Here is a 22,680-nt window from a genome sequence, read left to right as displayed (position 1 = left end):
AACCTTCTATGGCAAGGAACCCCAGAGGACAGCTTCCTGAAGGACACCAAGCTCTGGATGTGGGAGTCATCCCAGGGAACAACCACCCCCACCCCCAGGAGGTTACTTGCCCTCCTTTCTTCCCCCAACCCTCCCTGGCCCTGCACTCCTTAAAACGCCCAGGGCTCTGTCTTCACGCACACACACAAACACACACAGGGAAGGACCAACAAGCGGCCTCACCTCAAGCCCAGCATCCTGGAGGAGAAGCTGCCGACCCCACCAAAGCCTGGAAAGGGCCTGGCAGACGCGGGGGCTCAGGCCCCCTCTTCCTCATCTCTCACAGCCCCTTCAGACAGGGCCAGGGAGGAAGCCGGCTGCCCGAAATTGACCCGGAGCAAATACTCCAGCATTTGCCACTTGCTGATTTCGGCGTGGGCCCTGGGACCCCACAGGAACTCGTAGCGGGCAGGGTCGCTGCCGGGCACCTGCCGGTACTCCACGTACCCTTCCTGCACCCAGACGTTGGTGAGGAGCTCCCTGGGCTCCCCATAGATGACGTGCTCCTGGCCGTCATACACCCCCATGGCCCCCAGCGCTTCCCACACCTCCTCCTCCGGGGCATGGTCGCCGTCCAGGAGGATAAACCCCAGGAGCACCACCAGGAGGCCGGTTTTGGGCACTTCCTGCTCACTGCTCAGCATCCCATCACAGGTGAGGCCCAGGACGGGGACCAGGATGTAGGAGTGGTCGCCGGGGTCCACTTCCTTCACATCCACGCCAAAGAGCAGCCGCATGCACTCGGAGGCTCGGCCCAAGATCACGGGGAAGGCATCCTGGTCATCCTCGCCGACGATCTCCAGCATCTCTGCCTGGCTGGTCGGCTCCTTGGTGCGATACTTGAGGAGCAGGAACTCCACCAGGTCGACCACCTTCCCCTGGACTACGTTTTGGTGCCCCGGCTGGGCTTCTTCGGGCTCCTCCCCGGTGCTCGACCCCTCCTCATCGGAGCTGCTGGAGCCCTGGTCAGGCTGGCTCTGGGCAGTGGCTGCCGGGGCACTGGGGGAGGGGCAGGCACTCACCGAGCTCTGGGGAGGACTCTGGAACCCAGCAGCAGACCCCTCCTCCGAGGGGACCAGAAACAGGGCAGAGCAGGAGACAGATGGGGCGGTGGACTGGGAGGAGGCGGAGGTGGAGAAGGAGGAGGGGGCGCATGGGGCCTCCTCCTCCCCAGCCCCGGACAGCTGTGCCTCCAGCAGGCCCTGGGCCGGGCCGGGGTCTTCCTCCACCTTCCCGAGCTCACTCCTCTGACCCAGGGGCATGGCGTTTGTGTCGGGCTGAACCTGAAGAAAGATGTGGGACGGCTCCTCAGGGCGCAGCCCGGGCAGCAGAGGCCTGAAGTCCCGGAGCTGACAGTGCGCTGCGTCGGGCTTGGGTGCTGAGGGCTCCCCTCTGGGCTGGGATGGGCGAGCCCCTGGCCCCATGCTCAGAGCACGTACCTCACCTTGACCACTGGCACTCACCTGCACCTCCCCTGCTCTGGGACCTTAGAGGCTCCTGCCTCAGACCTAGGCCTCAACGCTGAGTTCCTGAAGCCCCTGGAGGACAAGAGGAGGAGTCACTTCAGGGTGCAGACACAGAGCACGGCACACGGGGCCCAGTGGGGCAGGAGGGCTGGGGCGGACTCTGTGAGGTCCCCACCAGTCCAAGCTGGGCGCTCCCCTCCTTGGCCTCTCAGGGGACTGCTATTTCCCCTGGCAGGGCCTGGGCCCCCCTCCCGCAGCCTGAGGCCAAAGGGTCACAGCAAGACCACGCAGCCCTGAGACTCCACAGAAGGTAAGCGAGGGGGCCCACATGTGCCCACGCCTGCCAAAGGTCTAAGGGCTCGTCACGGAACCCCAGGGATGGCCAAGCTCGGGGTTCCTTCTGTGCCGGGATGGGCGCACCTCTCCGTCTATACCTTGACCCCACAGAAGGCCTGGGAAAACTCCCTGTGTTGACCTGAGGCCACCCTCTTGGTGCCGAGGCCTCATCTCTGGGAGACACCAGAAGGAAAAGTCAGGAGACATAACTTGGCCCACCGATCGCCTGTCTCCCCATGGCTGACAGAAGCGGCAGGGTAGGCCTGGGCCCAGAGGATCCTGCTGTGGGAGGCATGCTCTCATTTCTCATCTCCCCCCAACAGTCAGGGCCAGACCCAGAGCCAGGGCACCTGCCTCCTCTGCTACCTGAGTCCAGACCCTCAGGCCCTGGCCCTCCCCATCCTGAGAGGAACGATCTGGAGAGAAGGAGGGACTCAGCCTGACAGGCCCCGCCCAGGGTTCCAGGGTCGCCAGGTAGGGGCTGGACAGATTCCTGGGCCATCACTTCCTTGTCCCGAGGGGTGGGTAGGAGTCACTCACTTCTCCCTCGGGTGCCCCCACGTTGACTCTTGGCAGGAGCAGGGACTCCTGTGTGTCTCCAAGGTGGGCTTCCCCAGATGACCTGACCCCGACCTCTCCCAGCGTGGGCCTAACCTCCCTGAGAGCTCCGAGAGGAGGGTGAGGGGCCACCACGTCCTCGTCCACGGCCACGTCTACATCCCCCACACTTAGCCCCTAGCAAGATCCCAAAGGCCTGGCAGTAGGGACCGGCCCCTCTGTCCTGGGGTGGGGATGCTCTTAGAACCCCAGGACGTTAATCCTCTTTCTTCCTGCCAGGGCCTGCCCTTCTTCCAGGTCCCCAAAGTGAGACAGAAGCCATGTGCCCCTCAAACAAAGACCTCAGCTCCCTGAGGACTCCCACCTTCTGGCCCAGGAGACAAGTGAGCCCGCATGCCACTTTGGGCCACCGCTGACCGACCCTGCCTGGATCGGGCACGGCCAGACTCCAGTGCACTGGCTTCTTTGCTGAGATGGGGTGGAGGGGGTACGGCCAGTCCTCCCCCAGGGTCCTCACCCTGACTCCCAACCGGACCTGTGCCCCGCTCCCCCCGACCCCACCCTCCACCCTCACACACACACAGGCCCGCTACACCCCAGGCCCGCTCCTTCTCACCACAGGCCCTCAGTCTCTAACAGCCAGAAGTGGACCTCAGGACAGGAGGCATGGGCTCCTCCTCCACAGGGGCCTCCTCCCTGGCCTGAACGGACTGCGGCCCAGTCAGTCGTCCCTCTAGTCCTCCCCTTCCATCCTGGCAGGCCCGGGGTCAGCCTGGGCAGCCCTGAAGCCTGCTCCTTCCACCCAGACCCCAGGCTCTGGGAGATGTGGCTGGGAAGTCAGGGCACGCCCTGTGTGATCATCTGGCCCCGGGGCCTCCCGGGACCGAATCTCTTCGCTGTCCCCAAAACCGCAGTCCGCCTTCTGATCCTCACATTTCCACCCAGCGACACGTGGGCCATTCCCCCCACCCCCATGCTTGAGGCAGTGCTCCATCCAAATGGCCATGGGTTCTCGGATGCCCTGAGGCCAAAGTGGCCATGCACCGTGTGGGCTCATCCATTACAGGAGACTCCGGTGGCTCAATCAGGGCCGCGGTCCTGTGGGCTCCCTGGGGACTCCCTTGGGGGTCCTCGCCTCGAGCCCTAGCAGGTCCTAGGCCCCTTCGTCTGCTGTCCCTAGGCCGTCCGCCAACACCAAGGCCCTCCCTGCCCTGAGCCCACCGGGATAAGTCTGTGGCCAACTCCTGCGGCCACGAAGCCTAGGGCTCCCCGGGGCTGAGAGCGGGGGCCGAGATGGGGCGTCCAGGTCTCTCGGGCCTTCTTCTGATCTCCACCACGACTCCCTGGGTGCCTATGCCTTTGCCTGTCTCTACTGCCTACGGATCCGCTCCTGGGCACCGGGGCATCCAGCCTCTGGGAGACCCAGATGGGCAAGTGGGGGACACACAAGCGCACGCACGAACACAAACGGGGTGTCCCCGTCCTCCACTCGGGCCTCTAGGGACTGCCTCTGGGCTGGGGTCCAGAGTCTCTCAGTCCTCCCTCGGCAACTTCAGCGTGAAGCCCGACAGGACCTGGGCCCGCCCCTCTGCCCGCCTGAGGGGGGCCCTGCTCCTTCCATCCGTCAAGACCCCAGGTTCTCGGTGGACTTCACAGACATAGTCAGAACATTCCATTCCAAAGCAACGGAATACACATTCTTCTCTAGTGCCCATGGAACATTCTCCAGAATAGATCACATCCTAGGTCATAAATCAGGTCTCATCCGGTACCAGAAGATTGGGATCATCCCCTGCATATTTTCAGACCACAATGCTTTGAAACTAGAACTCAATCACAAGAGGAAAGTCGGAAAGAACTCAAATACATGGAGGCTAAAGAGCATCCTACTGAAGAATGAATGGGTCAACCAGGAAATTAAAGAAGAACTAAAAAAATTCATGGAAACCAATGAAAATGAAAACACAACTATTCAAAATCTTTGGGATACAGCAAAGGCAGTCCTAAGAGGAAAGTATATAGCAATACAAGCCTTTCTCAAGAAACAAGAAAGGTCTCAAATACACATCCTAACCCTACACCTAAAGGAGCTGGAGAAAGAACAGCAAATAAAGCCTAAACCCAGCAGGAGAAGAGAAATAATAAAGATCAGAGCAGAAATCAATGAAATAGAAACCAAAAGAACAGTAGAACAGATCAACGAAACTAGGAGCTGGTTCTTTGAAAGAATTAACAAGATTGATAAGCCCCTGGCCAGACTTATCAAAAAGAAAAGAGAAATGACCCAAATCAACAAAATCATGAATGAAAGAGGACAAATCACAACCAACACCAAAGAAATACAACCAATTATAAGAACATATTATGAGCAACTCTATGCCAGCAAATTAGATAACCTGGAAGAAATGGATGCATTCCTAGAGATGTATCAACTACCAAAACTGAACCAGGAAGAAATAGAAAACCTGAACAGACCTATAACCACTAAGGAAATAGAAGCAGTCATCAAAAATCTCCCAAAACACAAAAGCCCAGGGCCAGATGGCTTCCCAGGGGAATTCTACCAAACATTTCAAGAAGAATTAATGCCTATTCTTCTGAAACTGTTCCAAAAACTAGAAATGGAAGGAAAACTTCCAAACTCATTTTATGAGGCCAGCATTACCTTGATCCCAAAACCAGACAAAGACCCCATCAAAAAGGAGAACTATAGACCGATATCCCTGATGAACATGGATGCAAAAATTCTCACCAAAATAATAGCCAATAGGATCCAACAGTACATTAAAAGGATTATTCACCACGACCAAGTGGGATTTATCCCTGGGCTGCAAGGTTGGTTCAACATCCGCAAATCAATCATCGTGATACAATACATTAACAAAAGAAAGAACAAGAATCATATGATCCTCTCAATCGATGCAGAAAAAGCATTTGAGAAAGTACAGCATCCTTTCTTGATCAAAACTCTTCAGAATATAGGGATAGAGGGTACATGCCTCAATATCATAAAAGCCATCTATGAAAAACCTACAGCGAATATCATTCTCAATGGGGAAAAACTGAGAGCTTTCCCCCTAAGGTCAGGAATGTGGCAGGGATGTCCACTATCACCACTGCTATTCAACATAGTATTGGAAGTCCTAGCCACAGCAATCAGACAACAAAAAGAAATCAAAGGCATCCAAATTGGCAAAGAAGAAGTCAAACTCTCACTCTTTGCAGATGATATGATACTTTATGTGGAAAATCCCAAAGACTCCACCCCAAAGCTGCTAGAACTCATACAGGAATTCAGTCAAGTGGCAGGATATAAAATCAATGCACAGAAGTCAGTGGCATTCCTATACACCAACAACAAGTCAGAAGAAAGAGAAATTAAGGAGTCGATCTCATTTACAATTGCACCCAAAACCATAAGATACCTAGGAATAAATCTAACCAAAGAGGGAAAGGATCTGTACTCAGAAAACTATAAAATACTCATGAAAGAAATTGAGGAAGACACAAAGAAATGGAAAAACGTACCATGCTCATGGATTGGAAGAACAAATATTGTGAAGATGTCAATCCTACCTAGAGCAATCTACACATTCAATGCAATCCCCATCAAAATACCATCCACTTTCTTCAAAGAAATGGAACAAATAATCCTAAAATTTGTATGGAACCAGAAAAGACCCCGCATAGCCAGAGGAATGTTGAAAAAGAAAAGCAAAGCTGGCAGCTATACAATTCCAGACTTCCAGCTCTACTACAAAGCTGTCATCATCAAGACAGTATGGTACTGGCACAAAAACAGACACATAGATCAATGGAACAGAATAGAGAGCCCAGAAATGGACCGTCAACTCTATGGTCAACTAATCTTTGACAAAGCAGGAAAGAATGTCCAATGGAAAAAAGACAGTCTCTTCAACAAATGGTGTTGGGAAAATTGGACAGCCACATGCAGAAGAATGAAACTGGACCATTTGCTTACACCACACACAAAAATAGACTCAAAATGGTTGAAAGACCTCAATGTGAGACAGGAGTCCATCAAAATCCTAAAGGAGAACACAGGCAGCAACCTCTTCGACCTCAGCCGCAGCAACTTCTTCCTAGAAACATCGCCAAAGGCAAGGGAAGCAAGGGCAAAAATGAACTATTGGGACTTCATCAAGATAAAAAGCTTTTGCAAAGCAAAGGAAACAGTCAACAAAACCAAAAGACAACTGACAGAATGGGAGAAGATATTTGCAAATGACATATCAGATAAAGGGCTAGTATCCAAAATCTATAAAGAACTCATCAAACTCAACACCAAAAGAACAAAGAATCCAATCAAGAAATGGGCAGAAGACATGAACAGACATTTTTCCAAAGAAGACATCCAAACGGCCAACAGACACATGAAAAAGTGTTCAATATCGCTCGGCATCAGGGAAATCCAAATCAAAACCTCAATGAGATACCACCTCACACCCATCAGAATGGCTAAAATTAACAAGTCAGGAAATGACAGATGTTGGCAGGGATGCGGAGAAAGGGGAACTCCTACACTGTTGGTGGGAATGCAAGCTGGTGCAGCCACTCTGGAACACAGTATGGAGGTTCCTCAAAAAGGTGAAAAATAGAGCTACCGTATGATCCAGCAATTGCACTGCTGGGTATTTACCCCAAAGATACAAAAGTAGGGATCTGAAAGGGTACGTGCACCGCGATGTTTATAGCAGCAATGTCCACAATAGCCAAACTGTGGAAAGAGCCAAGATGTCCATCAACAAATGAATGGATAAAGAAGAGGTGGTATATATACACAATGGAATATTATGCGGCCATCAAAAGGAATGAGATCTTGCCATTTGCAACGACGTGGATGGAACTGGAGGGTATTATGCTGAGCGAAATAAGTCAAACAGAGAAAGACATGTATCATATGACCTCACTGATATGAGGAATTCTTAATCTCAGGAAACAAACTGAGGGTTGCTGGAGTGGGGGGTGGGGTGGGAGGGATGGGGTGACTGGGTGATGGACACTGGGGAGGGTATGTGTTCTGGTAAGCACTGTGAATTGTGCAAGACTGTTGAATCTCAGATCTGTACCTCTGAAACAAATAATGCAATATATGTTAAGAAAGAAAAAAAGAAGAAGAAGAATGTAGCAGGAGGGGAAGAATGAAGGGGGGGAAATTGGAGGGGGAGAAGAACCATGAGAGACGATGGACTCTGAAAAACAAACTGAGGGTTCTAGAGGGGAGGGGGGTGGGAGGATGGGTTAGCCTGGTGATGGGTATTGAGGAGGGCACGTTCTGCATGGAGCACTGGGTGTTATGAACAAACAATGAATCATGGAACACTGTATCTAAAACTAATGATGTAATGTATGGGGATTAACATAACAATAAAAAAAAAAAAAAAAAAGACCCCAGGTTTTCGGTAGACCCAGAGGCAGAAGTCCGGCCGCTCTGGGCTCGTGTCCCCATCCCGCCCAGGGGGGCCTCCCTAGACTGACATCATGGGTGGGCTTCTAGGGGGCTCCCCTCTGTCCTCCCTCAGGGTTTATCCCTGGCCTCCCCACGCCACGCCCCCGCCACTGGGTCGCCAGGGCCCTCCCCTCTGCCCACCTGAGCAGCTGCTCCTTTCATCAGGCCCTGGCCTCAGTCGCTCAGAGACCCGAATGCGGAAGTCCGGACTCACCACGTGGTCCCATCCTCCACCCCCCCCAACGGACCTTCCCTGACTGACGCTGTGCTGGGGTCCGGGGACCCTCTGTCCTCCCTCTGCATCCTCAGCGTGAAGTCCAGCAGGACCTGGGTCCTCCCCTCTGCCCACCAGAGGGAGGCCCTGCTCTTTCGGCCAAAGACCCCAGTGTCTCTGAGACCCGGATGCAGAAATCCGGACTCACCACGTGCTCGATCCCCTCCCCCACGGACCTTCCCTGACTGACGCTGTGCTGGGGTCCGGGGACCCTCTGTCCTCCCTCTGCAACCTCACCATGAAGCCCAGCAGGACCTGAGCCCGCCCCTCTGCCCACGGGAGGGAGGCCCTGCTCCTTCGGCCAAAGACCCCAGAGTCTCTGAGGCCCGGATGCGGAAGTCCGGACTCACCACGTGCTCGATCCCCTCCCCCACGGACCTTCCCTGACTGACGCTCTGCGGGGGTCCGGGGACCCTCAGTCCTCCCTCCGCATCCTCAGCGTGAAGCCCAGCAGGACCTGGGCCCGGCCCTCTGCCCGCCTGAGGGAGGCCCTGCTCCTTCCGCCAAGGCCCCTAGTGTCTCGGGACACCCGGACGCACCAGTCCGGCCGCACTGGCCGCGTGTCCCCATCCCGCCCAGCTGCCGTCCCGGACTCACCCTGGGGCCCGACCTCGGTGAGGTCCCCTCTGTCCTGCGCTCGAGAGTCCCTCGGTCCTGGCCCCGATCGATCCCCACCCCGACCCCACCTGGAACCCCTGGGGCTCCCTGTGCCCCCGCCCCTTCCCGACCTGGCATCCTTCCCCTCTGACCAAGGTCCTAAGCTCCGTCAGAGCCCCGAGGCGCGTTTCACCGGACGGACGCCACCTGTGGCCACCCTCCCCGGGGGGCCCCCAGGGCCTGGCCGCGGCAGGGCCCGAGGGGCTGGACCTGAGCGCCGAAGAGTGGCCCCCACAGTCCTCCGTCTGCCCCCGGAACCCGCTCCAGGGAGGGCCCGGGCCCGTCCCTCTGGGGACCCGTGTCCTTGGTCCTGGGCCCCGGCGGGAGGGGCTCAGCGGGACGACGCTGTCCCCGCCCGGGGTGTCTCGGGGCTGCCGGCATGGGCCACCTGGCTCCTGGGGGTCCCCCCACTCTGTGCTCCCTCACGGGTGGGCCTACCTGCACGCCTGGCCTGGCCCGACCGAGATCCGGCCTCCCACACACGGCGGTCCCGGCGTCTCCCACGCCTCCGAGGCGGAAGTCGGCGCTCGTCACATCCGGACCCCATAGGAAGGGGTCCCCTCGGGCTGACAGCACGTCGGGCGGACATGGGTTCCGGGGTGGGCTACGTGGGGGCAGGAGAGGGGAGCGGGCAGGCCGGGGGTCCCCCGGTCCTCCCTGGGCTCCTCACCTGGACCCCGCCCGGCAAGGTTGGGGCCCCGCCCCCGGCACCCCGCTGAGCCCGTGCCCGTGCACCTCACACATAGGCTCGCAGCCTGCCCCCCGCCTTCCCTGACACGGAGGCAGAGACTGGAGTCTGGCAGTGTCGCCACCCAGCTTGCCGGTGACCAGCTGCACAGAGGCAATCACGGGGACCCTCTGGTCACCCCAGCCCCCCGCCCCCGGGCCGGGGGCATTTCCACTGCAGTGCTCGCCCCGGGGGCCGCACCCCCCTCACCCTGCCTCCGCTTCTTCTGCGGGTCTCCGCGCACCCCTCCCCACCTTCCTGCCAGGACTGCGGCTGCTAGACACGGTCCCCTATGGCTGGGACGTGTCCTGCTTCTCCTCGTGTCCTCACTGCTCACCCACAGGGCCTTCCAGAGAGCAGAGCTCAGCCCAGCTCTGGGAATCAAGGAGCCAGTGAGCAGGGCTCCCTCTGTGCTGGGAGGACGTTTCCCCCGCCTTTCTGGAAGAACCAGGCCAATGGACGAGCACGCGTGTGTGCGCGTGCTTGCCTTTGGCATTTGCACAATGATGGCCGGGAAGGCATCAGAAGCAAGAACCAACAAACTTTTATTTCTCCAGCTTCTGACCTCCGTCCCCTGCTTGTTCCATTCTGTCGCCTTTCCAGCCCATCCCTAGGCCAATGCCCTGTGATTTCGGTCCAGAGACCAAACAAGTAGGCAAGGTGTCCAGGCTGGTGACCAGGACATGACAAAACTCTTTTTTTCTTAAAGGTATTTATTTATTTATTTATTTGAGAAAGAGCACACACAGAGGGAGAGAGACAAGCAGAGTCTCCACTGAGCAGGGAGCCCAATGTGGGGTTCGATCCCAGGATCCTGAGATCATGACCTGAGCCGATGGCACATGCTTAACCAACAGAGGACCCAGGCGCCCCCAGAACATGACAAAACTCTTAACTCTTGAACTGGGTACGGACAAATGCTGCGGGGTGGATGTCACTCACACACTCCGCCGCTGAAACGGATGAAACCTTCTATGGCAAGGAACCCCAGAGGACAGCTTCCTGAAGGACACCGAGCTCTGGATGTGGGAGTCATCCCAGGGAACAACCACCCCCACCCCCAGGAGGTTACTTGCCCTCCTTTCTTCCCCCAACCCTCCCTGGCCCTGCACTCCTTAAAACGCCCAGGGCTCTGTCTTCACGCACACACACAAACACACACAGGGAAGGACCAACAAGCGGCCTCACCTCAAGCCCAGCATCCTGGAGGAGAAGCTGCCGACCCCACCAAAGCCTGGAAAGGGCCTGGCAGACGCGGGGGCTCAGGCCCCCTCTTCCTCATCTCTCACAGCCCCTTCAGACAGGGCCAGGGAGGAAGCCGGCTGCCCGAAATTGACCCGGAGCAAATACTCCAGCATTTGCCACTTGCTGATTTCGGCGTGGGCCCTGGGACCCCACAGGAACTCGTAGCGGGCAGGGTCGCTGCCGGGCACCTGCCGGTACTCCACGTACCCTTCCTGCACCCAGACGTTGGTGAGGAGCTCCCTGGGCTCCCCATAGATGACGTGCTCCTGGCCGTCATACACCCCCATGGCCCCCAGCGCTTCCCACACCTCCTCCTCCGGGGCATGGTCGCCGTCCAGGAGGATAAACCCCAGGAGCACCACCAGGAGGCCGGTTTTGGGCACTTCCTGCTCACTGCTCAGCATCCCATCACAGGTGAGGCCCAGGACGGGGACCAGGATGTAGGAGTGGTCGCCGGGGTCCACTTCCTTCACATCCACGCCAAAGAGCAGCCGCATGCACTCGGAGGCTCGGCCCAAGATCACGGGGAAGGCATCCTGGTCATCCTCGCCGACGATCTCCAGCATCTCTGCCTGGCTGGTCGGCTCCTTGGTGCGATACTTGAGGAGCAGGAACTCCACCAGGTCGACCACCTTCCCCTGGACTACGTTTTGGTGCCCCGGCTGGGCTTCTTCGGGCTCCTCCCCGGTGCTCGACCCCTCCTCATCGGAGCTGCTGGAGCCCTGGTCAGGCTGGCTCTGGGCAGTGGCTGCCGGGGCACTGGGGGAGGGGCAGGCACTCACCGAGCTCTGGGGAGGACTCTGGAACCCAGCAGCAGACCCCTCCTCCGAGGGGACCAGAAACAGGGCAGAGCAGGAGACAGATGGGGCGGTGGACTGGGAGGAGGCGGAGGTGGAGAAGGAGGAGGGGGCGCATGGGGCCTCCTCCTCCCCAGCCCCGGACAGCTGTGCCTCCAGCAGGCCCTGGGCCGGGCCGGGGTCTTCCTCCACCTTCCCGAGCTCACTCCTCTGACCCAGGGGCATGGCGTTTGTGTCGGGCTGAACCTGAAGAAAGATGTGGGACGGCTCCTCAGGGCGCAGCCCGGGCAGCAGAGGCCTGAAGTCCCGGAGCTGACAGTGCGCTGCGTCGGGCTTGGGTGCTGAGGGCTCCCCTCTGGGCTGGGATGGGCGAGCCCCTGGCCCCATGCTCAGAGCACGTACCTCACCTTGACCACTGGCACTCACCTGCACCTCCCCTGCTCTGGGACCTTAGAGGCTCCTGCCTCAGACCTAGGCCTCAACGCTGAGTTCCTGAAGCCCCTGGAGGACAAGAGGAGGAGTCACTTCAGGGTGCAGACACAGAGCACGGCACACGGGGCCCAGTGGGGCAGGAGGGCTGGGGCGGACTCTGTGAGGTCCCCACCAGTCCAAGCTGGGCGCTCCCCTCCTTGGCCTCTCAGGGGACTGCTATTTCCCCTGGCAGGGCCTGGGCCCCCCTCCCGCAGCCTGAGGCCAAAGGGTCACAGCAAGACCACGCAGCCCTGAGACTCCACAGAAGGTAAGCGAGGGGGCCCACATGTGCCCACGCCTGCCAAAGGTCTAAGGGCTCGTCACGGAACCCCAGGGATGGCCAAGCTCGGGGTTCCTTCTGTGCCGGGATGGGCGCACCTCTCCGTCTATACCTTGACCCCACAGAAGGCCTGGGAAAACTCCCTGTGTTGACCTGAGGCCACCCTCTTGGTGCCGAGGCCTCATCTCTGGGAGACACCAGAAGGAAAAGTCAGGAGACATAACTTGGCCCACCGATCGCCTGTCTCCCCATGGCTGACAGAAGCGGCAGGGTAGGCCTGGGCCCAGAGGATCCTGCTGTGGGAGGCATGCTCTCATTTCTCATCTCCCCCCAACAGTCAGGGCCAGACCCAGAGCCAGGGCACCTGCCTCCTCTGCTACCTGAGTCCAGACCCTCAGGCCCTGGCCCTCCCCATCCTGAGAGGAACGATCTGGAGAGAAGGAGGGACTCAGCCTGACAGGCCCCGCCCAGGGTTCCAGGGTCGCCAGGTAGGGGCTGGACAGATTCCTGGGCCATCACTTCCTTGTCCCGAGGGGTGGGTAGGAGTCACTCACTTCTCCCTCGGGTGCCCCCACGTTGACTCTTGGCAGGAGCAGGGACTCCTGTGTGTCTCCAAGGTGGGCTTCCCCAGATGACCTGACCCCGACCTCTCCCAGCGTGGGCCTAACCTCCCTGAGAGCTCCGAGAGGAGGGTGAGGGGCCACCACGTCCTCGTCCACGGCCACGTCTACATCCCCCACACTTAGCCCCTAGCAAGATCGCAAAGGGCTGGCAGTAGGGACCGGCCCCTCTGTCCTGGGGTGGGGATGCTCTTAGAACCCCAGGACGTTAATCCTCTTTCTTCCTGCCAGGGCCTGCCCTTCTTCCAGGTCCCCAAAGTGAGACAGAAGCCATGTGCCCCTCAAACAAAGACCTCAGCTCCCTGAGGACTCCCACCTTCTGGCCCAGGAGACAAGTGAGCCCGCATGCCACTTTGGGCCACCGCTGACCGACCCTGCCTGGATCGGGCACGGCCAGACTCCAGTGCACTGGCTTCTTTGCTGAGATGGGGTGGAGGGGGTACGGCCAGTCCTCCCCCAGGGTCCTCACCCTGACTCCCAACCGGACCTGTGCCCCGCTCCCCCCGACCCCACCCTCCACCCTCACACACACACAGGCCCGCTACACCCCAGGCCCGCTCCTTCTCACCACAGGCCCTCAGTCTCTAACAGCCAGAAGTGGACCTCAGGACAGGAGGCATGGGCTCCTCCTCCACAGGGGCCTCCTCCCTGGCCTGAACGGACTGCGGCCCAGTCAGTCGTCCCTCTAGTCCTCCCCTTCCATCCTGGCAGGCCCGGGGTCAGCCTGGGCAGCCCTGAAGCCTGCTCCTTCCACCCAGACCCCAGGCTCTGGGAGATGTGGCTGGGAAGTCAGGGCACGCCCTGTGTGATCATCTGGCCCCGGGGCCTCCCGGGACCGAATCTCTTCGCTGTCCCCAAAACCGCAGTCCGCCTTCTGATCCTCACATTTCCACCCAGCGACACGTGGGCCATTCCCCCCACCCCCATGCTTGAGGCAGTGCTCCATCCAAATGGCCATGGGTTCTCGGATGCCCTGAGGCCAAAGTGGCCATGCACCGTGTGGGCTCATCCATTACAGGAGACTCCGGTGGCTCAATCAGGGCCGCGGTCCTGTGGGCTCCCTGGGGACTCCCTTGGGGGTCCTCGCCTCGAGCCCTAGCAGGTCCTAGGCCCCTTCGTCTGCTGTCCCTAGGCCGTCCGCCAACACCAAGGCCCTCCCTGCCCTGAGCCCACCGGGATAAGTCTGTGGCCAACTCCTGCGGCCACGAAGCCTAGGGCTCCCCGGGGCTGAGAGCGGGGGCCGAGATGGGGCGTCCAGGTCTCTCGGGCCTTCTTCTGATCTCCACCACGACTCCCTGGGTGCCTATGCCTTTGCCTGTCTCTACTGCCTACGGATCCGCTCCTGGGCACCGGGGCATCCAGCCTCTGGGAGACCCAGATGGGCAAGTGGGGGACACACAAGCGCACGCACGAACACAAACGGGGTGTCCCCGTCCTCCACTCGGGCCTCTAGGGACTGCCTCTGGGCTGGGGTCCAGAGTCTCTCAGTCCTCCCTCGGCAACTTCAGCGTGAAGCCCGACAGGACCTGGGCCCGCCCCTCTGCCCGCCTGAGGGGGGCCCTGCTCCTTCCATCCGTCAAGACCCCAGGTTCTCGGTGGACTTCACAGACATAGTCAGAACATTCCATTCCAAAGCAACGGAATACACATTCTTCTCTAGTGCCCATGGAACATTCTCCAGAATAGATCACATCCTAGGTCATAAATCAGGTCTCATCCGGTACCAGAAGATTGGGATCATCCCCTGCATATTTTCAGACCACAATGCTTTGAAACTAGAACTCAATCACAAGAGGAAAGTCGGAAAGAACTCAAATACATGGAGGCTAAAGAGCATCCTACTGAAGAATGAATGGGTCAACCAGGAAATTAAAGAAGAACTAAAAAAATTCATGGAAACCAATGAAAATGAAAACACAACTATTCAAAATCTTTGGGATACAGCAAAGGCAGTCCTAAGAGGAAAGTATATAGCAATACAAGCCTTTCTCAAGAAACAAGAAAGGTCTCAAATACACATCCTAACCCTACACCTAAAGGAGCTGGAGAAAGAACAGCAAATAAAGCCTAAACCCAGCAGGAGAAGAGAAATAATAAAGATCAGAGCAGAAATCAATGAAATAGAAACCAAAAGAACAGTAGAACAGATCAACGAAACTAGGAGCTGGTTCTTTGAAAGAATTAACAAGATTGATAAGCCCCTGGCCAGACTTATCAAAAAGAAAAGAGAAATGACCCAAATCAACAAAATCATGAATGAAAGAGGACAAATCACAACCAACACCAAAGAAATACAACCAATTATAAGAACATATTATGAGCAACTCTATGCCAGCAAATTAGATAACCTGGAAGAAATGGATGCATTCCTAGAGATGTATCAACTACCAAAACTGAACCAGGAAGAAATAGAAAACCTGAACAGACCTATAACCACTAAGGAAATAGAAGCAGTCATCAAAAATCTCCCAAAACACAAAAGCCCAGGGCCAGATGGCTTCCCAGGGGAATTCTACCAAACATTTCAAGAAGAATTAATGCCTATTCTTCTGAAACTGTTCCAAAAACTAGAAATGGAAGGAAAACTTCCAAACTCATTTTATGAGGCCAGCATTACCTTGATCCCAAAACCAGACAAAGACCCCATCAAAAAGGAGAACTATAGACCGATATCCCTGATGAACATGGATGCAAAAATTCTCACCAAAATAATAGCCAATAGGATCCAACAGTACATTAAAAGGATTATTCACCACGACCAAGTGGGATTTATCCCTGGGCTGCAAGGTTGGTTCAACATCCGCAAATCAATCATCGTGATACAATACATTAACAAAAGAAAGAACAAGAATCATATGATCCTCTCAATCGATGCAGAAAAAGCATTTGAGAAAGTACAGCATCCTTTCTTGATCAAAACTCTTCAGAATATAGGGATAGAGGGTACATGCCTCAATATCATAAAAGCCATCTATGAAAAACCTACAGCGAATATCATTCTCAATGGGGAAAAACTGAGAGCTTTCCCCCTAAGGTCAGGAATGTGGCAGGGATGTCCACTATCACCACTGCTATTCAACATAGTATTGGAAGTCCTAGCCACAGCAATCAGACAACAAAAAGAAATCAAAGGCATCCAAATTGGCAAAGAAGAAGTCAAACTCTCACTCTTTGCAGATGATATGATACTTTATGTGGAAAATCCCAAAGACTCCACCCCAAAGCTGCTAGAACTCATACAGGAATTCAGTCAAGTGGCAGGATATAAAATCAATGCACAGAAGTCAGTGGCATTCCTATACACCAACAACAAGTCAGAAGAAAGAGAAATTAAGGAGTCGATCTCATTTACAATTGCACCCAAAACCATAAGATACCTAGGAATAAATCTAACCAAAGAGGGAAAGGATCTGTACTCAGAAAACTATAAAATACTCATGAAAGAAATTGAGGAAGACACAAAGAAATGGAAAAACGTACCATGCTCATGGATTGGAAGAACAAATATTGTGAAGATGTCAATCCTACCTAGAGCAATCTACACATTCAATGCAATCCCCATCAAAATACCATCCACTTTCTTCAAAGAAATGGAACAAATAATCCTAAAATTTGTATGGAACCAGAAAAGACCCCGCATAGCCAGAGGAATGTTGAAAAAGAAAAGCAAAGCTGGCAGCTATACAATTCCAGACTTCCAGCTCTACTACAAAGCTGTCATCATCAAGACAGTATGGTACTGGCACAAAAACAGACACATAGATCAATGGAACAGAATAGAGAGCCCAGAAATGGACCGTCAACTCTATGGTCAACTAATCTTTGACAAAGCAGGAAAGAATGTCCAATGGAAAAAAGACAGTCTCTTCAACAAATGGTGTTGGGAAAATTGGACAGCCACATGCAGAAGAATGAAACTGGACCATTTGCTTACACCACACACAAAAATAGACTCAAAATGGTTGAAAGACCTCAATGTGAGACAGGAGTCCATCAAAATCCTAAAGGAGAACACAGGCAGCAACCTCTTCGACCTCAGCCGCAGCAACTTCTTCCTAGAAACATCGCCAAAGGCAAGGGAAGCAAGGGCAAAAATGAACTATTGGGACTTCATCAAGATAAAAAGCTTTTGCAAAGCAAAGGAAACAGTCAACAAAACCAAAAGACAACTGACAGAATGGGAGAAGATATTTGCAAATGACATATCAGATAAAGGGCTAGTATCCAAAATCTATAAAGAACTCATCAAACTCAACACCAAAAGAACAAAGAATCCAATCAAGAAATGGGCAGAAGACATGAACAGACATTTTTCCAAAGAAGACATCCAAACGGCCAACAGACACATGAAAAAGTGTTCAATATCGCTCGGCATCAGGGAAATCCAAATCAAAACCTCAATGAGATACCACCTCACACCCATCAGAATGGCTAAAATTAACAAGTCAGGAAATGACAGATGTTGGCAGGGATGCGGAGAAAGGGGAACTCCTACACTGTTGGTGGGAATGCAAGCTGGTGCAGCCACTCTGGAACACAGTATGGAGGTTCCTCAAAAAGGTGAAAAATAGAGCTACCGTATGATCCAGCAATTGCACTGCTGGGTATTTACCCCAAAGATACAAAAGTAGGGATCTGAAAGGGTACGTGCACCGCGATGTTTATAGCAGCAATGTCCACAATAGCCAAACTGTGGAAAGAGCCAAGATGTCCATCAACAAATGAATGGATAAAGAAGAGGTGGTATATATACACAATGGAATATTATGCGGCCATCAAAAGGAATGAGATCTTGCCATTTGCAACGACGTGGATGGAACTGGAGGGTATTATGCTGAGCGAAATAAGTCAAACAGAGAAAGACATGTATCATATGACCTCACTGATATGAGGAATTCTTAATCTCAGGAAACAAACTGAGGGTTGCTGGAGTGGGGGGTGGGGTGGGAGGGATGGGGTGACTGGGTGATGGACACTGGGGAGGGTATGTGTTCTGGTAAGCACTGTGAATTGTGCAAGACTGTTGAATCTCAGATCTGTACCTCTGAAACAAATAATGCAATATATGTTAAGAAAGAAAAAAAGAAGAAGAAGAATGTAGCAGGAGGGGAAGAATGAAGGGGGGGAAATTGGAGGGGGAGAAGAACCATGAGAGACGATGGACTCTGAAAAACAAACTGAGGGTTCTAGAGGGGAGGGGGGTGGGAGGATGGGTTAGCCTGGTGATGGGTATTGAGGAGGGCACGTTCTGCATGGAGCACTGGGTGTTATGCACAAACAATGAATCATGGAACACTGTATCTAAAACTAATGATGTAATGTATGGGGATTAACATAACAATAAAAAAAAAAAAAAAAAAGACCCCAGGTTTTCGGTAGACCCAGAGGCAGAAGTCCGGCCGCTCTGGGCTCGTGTCCCCATCCCGCCCAGGGGGGCCTCCCTAGACTGACATCATGGGTGGGCTTCTAGGGGGCTCCCCTCTGTCCTCCCTCAGGGTTTATCCCTGGCCTCCCCACGCCACGCCCCCGCCACTGGGTCGCCAGGGCCCTCCCCTCTGCCCACCTGAGCAGCTGCTCCTTTCATCAGGCCCTGGCCTCAGTCGCTCAGAGACCCGAATGCGGAAGTCCGGACTCACCACGTGGTCCCATCCTCCACCCCCCCCAACGGACCTTCCCTGACTGACGCTGTGCTGGGGTCCGGGGACCCTCTGTCCTCCCTCTGCATCCTCAGCGTGAAGTCCAGCAGGACCTGGGTCCTCCCCTCTGCCCACCAGAGGGAGGCCCTGCTCTTTCGGCCAAAGACCCCAGTGTCTCTGAGACCCGGATGCAGAAATCCGGACTCACCACGTGCTCGATCCCCTCCCCCACGGACCTTCCCTGACTGATGCTGTGCTGGGGTCCGGGGACCCTCTGTCCTCCCTCTGCAACCTCACCATGAAGCCCAGCAGGACCTGAGCCCGCCCCTCTGCCCACGGGAGGGAGGCCCTGCTCCTTCGGCCAAAGACCCCAGAGTCTCTGAGGCCCGGATGCGGAAGTCCGGACTCACCACGTGCTCGATCCCCTCCCCCACGGACCTTCCCTGACTGACGCTCTGCGGGGGTCCGGGGACCCTCAGTCCTCCCTCCGCATCCTCAGCGTGAAGCCCAGCAGGACCTGGGCCCGGCCCTCTGCCCGCCTGAGGGAGGCCCTGCTCCTTCCGCCAAGGCCCCTAGTGTCTCGGGACACCCGGACGCACCAGTCCGGCCGCACTGGCCGCGTGTCCCCATCCCGCCCAGCTGCCGTCCCGGACTCACCCTGGGGCCCGACCTCGGTGAGGTCCCCTCTGTCCTGCGCTCGAGAGTCCCTCGGTCCTGGCCCCGATCGATCCCCACCCCGACCCCACCTGGAACCCCTGGGGCTCCCTGTGCCCCCGCCCCTTCCCGACCTGGCATCCTTCCCCTCTGACCAAGGTCCTAAGCTCCGTCAGAGCCCCGAGGCGCGTTTCACCGGACGGACGCCACCTGTGGCCACCCTCCCCGGGGGGCCCCCAGGGCCTGGCCGCGGCAGGGCCCGAGGGGCTGGACCTGAGCGCCGAAGAGTGGCCCCCACAGTCCTCCGTCTGCCCCCGGAACCCGCTCCAGGGAGGGCCCGGGCCCGTCCCTCTGGGGACCCGTGTCCTTGGTCCTGGGCCCCGGCGGGAGGGGCTCAGCGGGACGACGCTGTCCCCGCCCGGGGTGTCTCGGGGCTGCCGGCATGGGCCACCTGGCTCCTGGGGGTCCCCCCACTCTGTGCTCCCTCACGGGTGGGCCTACCTGCACCCCTGGCCTGGCCCGACCGAGATCCGGCCTCCCACACACGGCGGTCCCGGCGTCTCCCACGCCTCCGAGGCGGAAGTCGGCGCTCGTCACATCCGGACCCCATAGGAAGGGGTCCCCTCGGGCTGACAGCACGTCGGGCGGACATGGGTTCCGGGGTGGGCTACGTGGGGGCAGGAGAGGGGAGCGGGCAGGCCGGGGGTCCCCCGGTCCTCCCTGGGCTCCTCACCTGGACCCCGCCCGGCAAGGTTGGGGCCCCGCCCCCGGCACCCCGCTGAGCCCGTGCCCGTGCACCTCACACATAGGCTCGCAGCCTGCCCCCCGCCTTCCCTGACACGGAGGCAGAGACTGGAGTCTGGCAGTGTCGCCACCCAGCTTGCCGGTGACCAGCTGCACAGAGGCAATCACGGGGACCCTCTGGTCACCCCAGCCCCCCGCCCCCGGGCCGGGGGCATTTCCACTGCAGTGCTCGCCCCGGGGGCCGCACCCCCCTCACCCTGCCTCCGCTTCTTCTGCGGGTCTCCGCGCACCCCTCCCCACCTTCCTGCCAGGACTGCGGCTGCTAGACACGGTCCCCTATGGCTGGGACGTGTCCTGCTTCTCCTCGTGTCCTCACTGCTCACCCACAGGGCCTTCCAGAGAGCAGAGCTCAGCCCAGCTCTGGGAATCAAGGAGCCAGTGAGCAGGGCTCCCTCTGTGCTGGGAGGACGTTTCCCCCGCCTTTCTGGAAGAACCAGGCCAATGGACGAGCACGCGTGTGTGCGCGTGCTTGCCTTTGGCATTTGCACAATGATGGCCGGGAAGGCATCAGAAGCAAGAACCAACAAACTTTTATTTCTCCAGCTTCTGACCCCCGTCCCCTGCTTGTTCCATTCTGTCGCCTTTCCAGCCCATCCCTAGGCCAATGCCCTGTGATTTCGGTCCAGAGACCAAACAAGTAGGCAAGGTGTCCAGGCTGGTGTCCAGGACATGACAAAACTCTTTTTTTCTTAAAGGTATTTATTTATTTATTTTTTTGAGAAAGAGCACACACAGAGGGAGAGAGACAAGCAGAGTCTCCACTGAGCAGGGAGCCCAATGTGGGGTTCGATCCCAGGATCCTGAGATCATGACCTGAGCCGATGGCACATGCTTAACCAACAGAGGACCCAGGCGCCCCCAGAACATGACAAAACTCTTAACTCTTGACCTGGGTACGGACAAATGCTGCAGGGTGGATGTCACTCACACACTCCGCCGCTGAAACGGATGAAACCTTCTATGGCAAGGAACCCCAGAGGACAGCTTCCTGAAGGACACCAAGCTCTGGATGTGGGAGTCATCCCAGGGAACAACCACCCCCACCCTCAGGAGGCTCCTTGCCCTGCTTTCTTCCCCCAACCCTCCCTGGCCCTGCACTCCTTAAAACGCCCAGGGCTCTGTCTTCACGCACACACACAAACACACACAGGGAAGGACCAACAAGCGGCCTCACCTCAAGCCCAGCATCCTGGAGGAGAAGCTGCCGACCCCACCAAAGCCTGGAAAAGGGCCTGGCGGACGCCGGGGCTCAGGCCCCCTCTTCCTCATCTCTCACAGCCCCTTCAGACAGGGCCAGGGAGGAAGCCGGCTGCCCGAGATTGAACCGGAGGAAATACCCCAGCATTTGCCACTTGCTGGTTTCGGCGTGGGCCCTGGGACCCCACAGGAACTCGTAGCGGGCAGGGTCGCTGCCGGGCACCTGCCGGTACTCCACGTACCCTTCCTGCACCCAGACATTGGTGAGGAGCTCCCTGGGCTCCCCATAGATGACGTGCTCCTGGCCGTCATACACCCCCATGACCCCCAGCTCTTCCCACACCTCCTCCTCGGGGACATGGTCGCCCCCCAGGAGGATCAGCCCCAGGAGCACCACTAGGAGGCTGGTCTTGGGCATGCCCTGCTCACCGCTCAGCATCCCATCCCAGGTGAGGCCCAGGACGGGGACCAGGATGTAGGAGTGGTCGCTGGGGTCCACTTCCTTCACATCCACGCCAAAGAGCAGCCGCATGCACTCGGAGGCTCGGCCCAAGATCACGGGGAAGGCGTCCTGGTGTTCCTCGCCGACGATCTCCAGCATCTCTGCCTGGCTGGTCGGCTGCTGGGTGCGATATTTGAGGAGCAGGAAGGCCACCAGGTGGACTGCCTTCATGTGGAGTGTAGTTTCCAGCAGGGGCTGGGCCACTCCCGGCTCCAGCCCGGGGCCGGGCTCCTCCTGGTTGGATGAGCTGGAGCTATCTTCAGACGGGCTCCAGGGAGTGGCTGCCCCGGCACTGGGGGAGGGGCAGGCACTCACCGAGCTCTGGGGAGGACTCTGGAACCCAGCAGCAGACCCCTCCTCCGAGGGGACCAGAAACAGGGCAGAGCAGGAGACAGATGGGGCGGTGGACTGGGAGGAGGAGGAGGTGGAGAAGGAGGAGGGGGCGCATGGGGCCTCCTCCTCCCCAGCCCCGGACAGCTGTGCCTCCAGCAGGCCCTGGGCCGGGCCGGGGTCTTCCTCCAGCTTCCCGAGCTCACTCCTCTGACCCAGGGGCATGGCGTTTGTGTCGGGCTGAACCTGAAGAAAGATGTGGGACGGCTCCTCAGGGCGCAGCCCGGGCAGCAGAGGCCTGAAGTCCCGGAGCTGACAGTGCGCTGCGTCGGGCTTGGGTGCTGAGGGCTCCCCTCTGGGCTGGGATGGGCGAGCCCCTGGCCCCATGCTCAGAGCACGTACCTCACCTTGACCACTGGCACTCACCTGCACCTCCCCTGCTCTGGGACCTTAGAGGCTCCTGCCTCAGACCTAGGCCTCAACGCTGAGTTCCTGAAGCCCCTGGAGGACAAGAGGAGGAGTCACTTCAGGGTGCAGACACAGAGCACGGCACACGGGGCCCAGTGGGGCAGGAGGGCTGGGGCGGACTCTGTGAGGTCCCCACCAGTCCAAGCTGG

General features: G+C 57.1%; 3 protein-coding genes across 3 annotated transcripts; all 3 read right to left on the bottom strand.

Annotated features, from left to right (window-relative positions):
- Positions 1-296: 296 nt before the first annotated feature.
- Positions 297-1,301, bottom strand: LOC144380747 (melanoma-associated antigen 10-like). The gene is made up of 2 exons (XM_078065564.1): positions 1,222-1,301; positions 297-1,038 (listed from the first exon to the last, which is right to left on the bottom strand). The coding sequence occupies exons 1-2, from the start codon at positions 1,299-1,301 to the stop codon at positions 297-299; spliced, it is 822 nt and encodes a 273-aa protein (XP_077921690.1).
- Positions 1,302-10,789: 9,488 nt separating this feature from the next.
- Positions 10,790-11,794, bottom strand: LOC144380746 (melanoma-associated antigen 10-like). Its single transcript, XM_078065563.1, has 2 exons — positions 11,715-11,794; positions 10,790-11,531 (listed from the first exon to the last, which is right to left on the bottom strand). Exons 1-2 carry the CDS (start codon positions 11,792-11,794, stop codon positions 10,790-10,792), a joined length of 822 nt encoding a protein of 273 aa, XP_077921689.1.
- Positions 11,795-21,283: 9,489 nt separating this feature from the next.
- On the bottom strand, positions 21,284-22,288 carry LOC144380745 (melanoma-associated antigen 8-like). Its single transcript, XM_078065562.1, has 2 exons — positions 22,209-22,288; positions 21,284-22,025 (listed from the first exon to the last, which is right to left on the bottom strand). Exons 1-2 carry the CDS (start codon positions 22,286-22,288, stop codon positions 21,284-21,286), a joined length of 822 nt encoding a protein of 273 aa, XP_077921688.1.
- Positions 22,289-22,680: the final 392 nt, after the last annotated feature.

Source organism: Halichoerus grypus, unplaced genomic scaffold (assembly GCF_964656455.1).
Source record: "Halichoerus grypus unplaced genomic scaffold, mHalGry1.hap1.1 HAP1_SCAFFOLD_141, whole genome shotgun sequence".
Classification (NCBI taxonomy): Eukaryota; Metazoa; Chordata; class Mammalia; order Carnivora; family Phocidae; genus Halichoerus; species Halichoerus grypus.
This window is presented reverse-complemented; position numbering and strand designations above follow the sequence as displayed.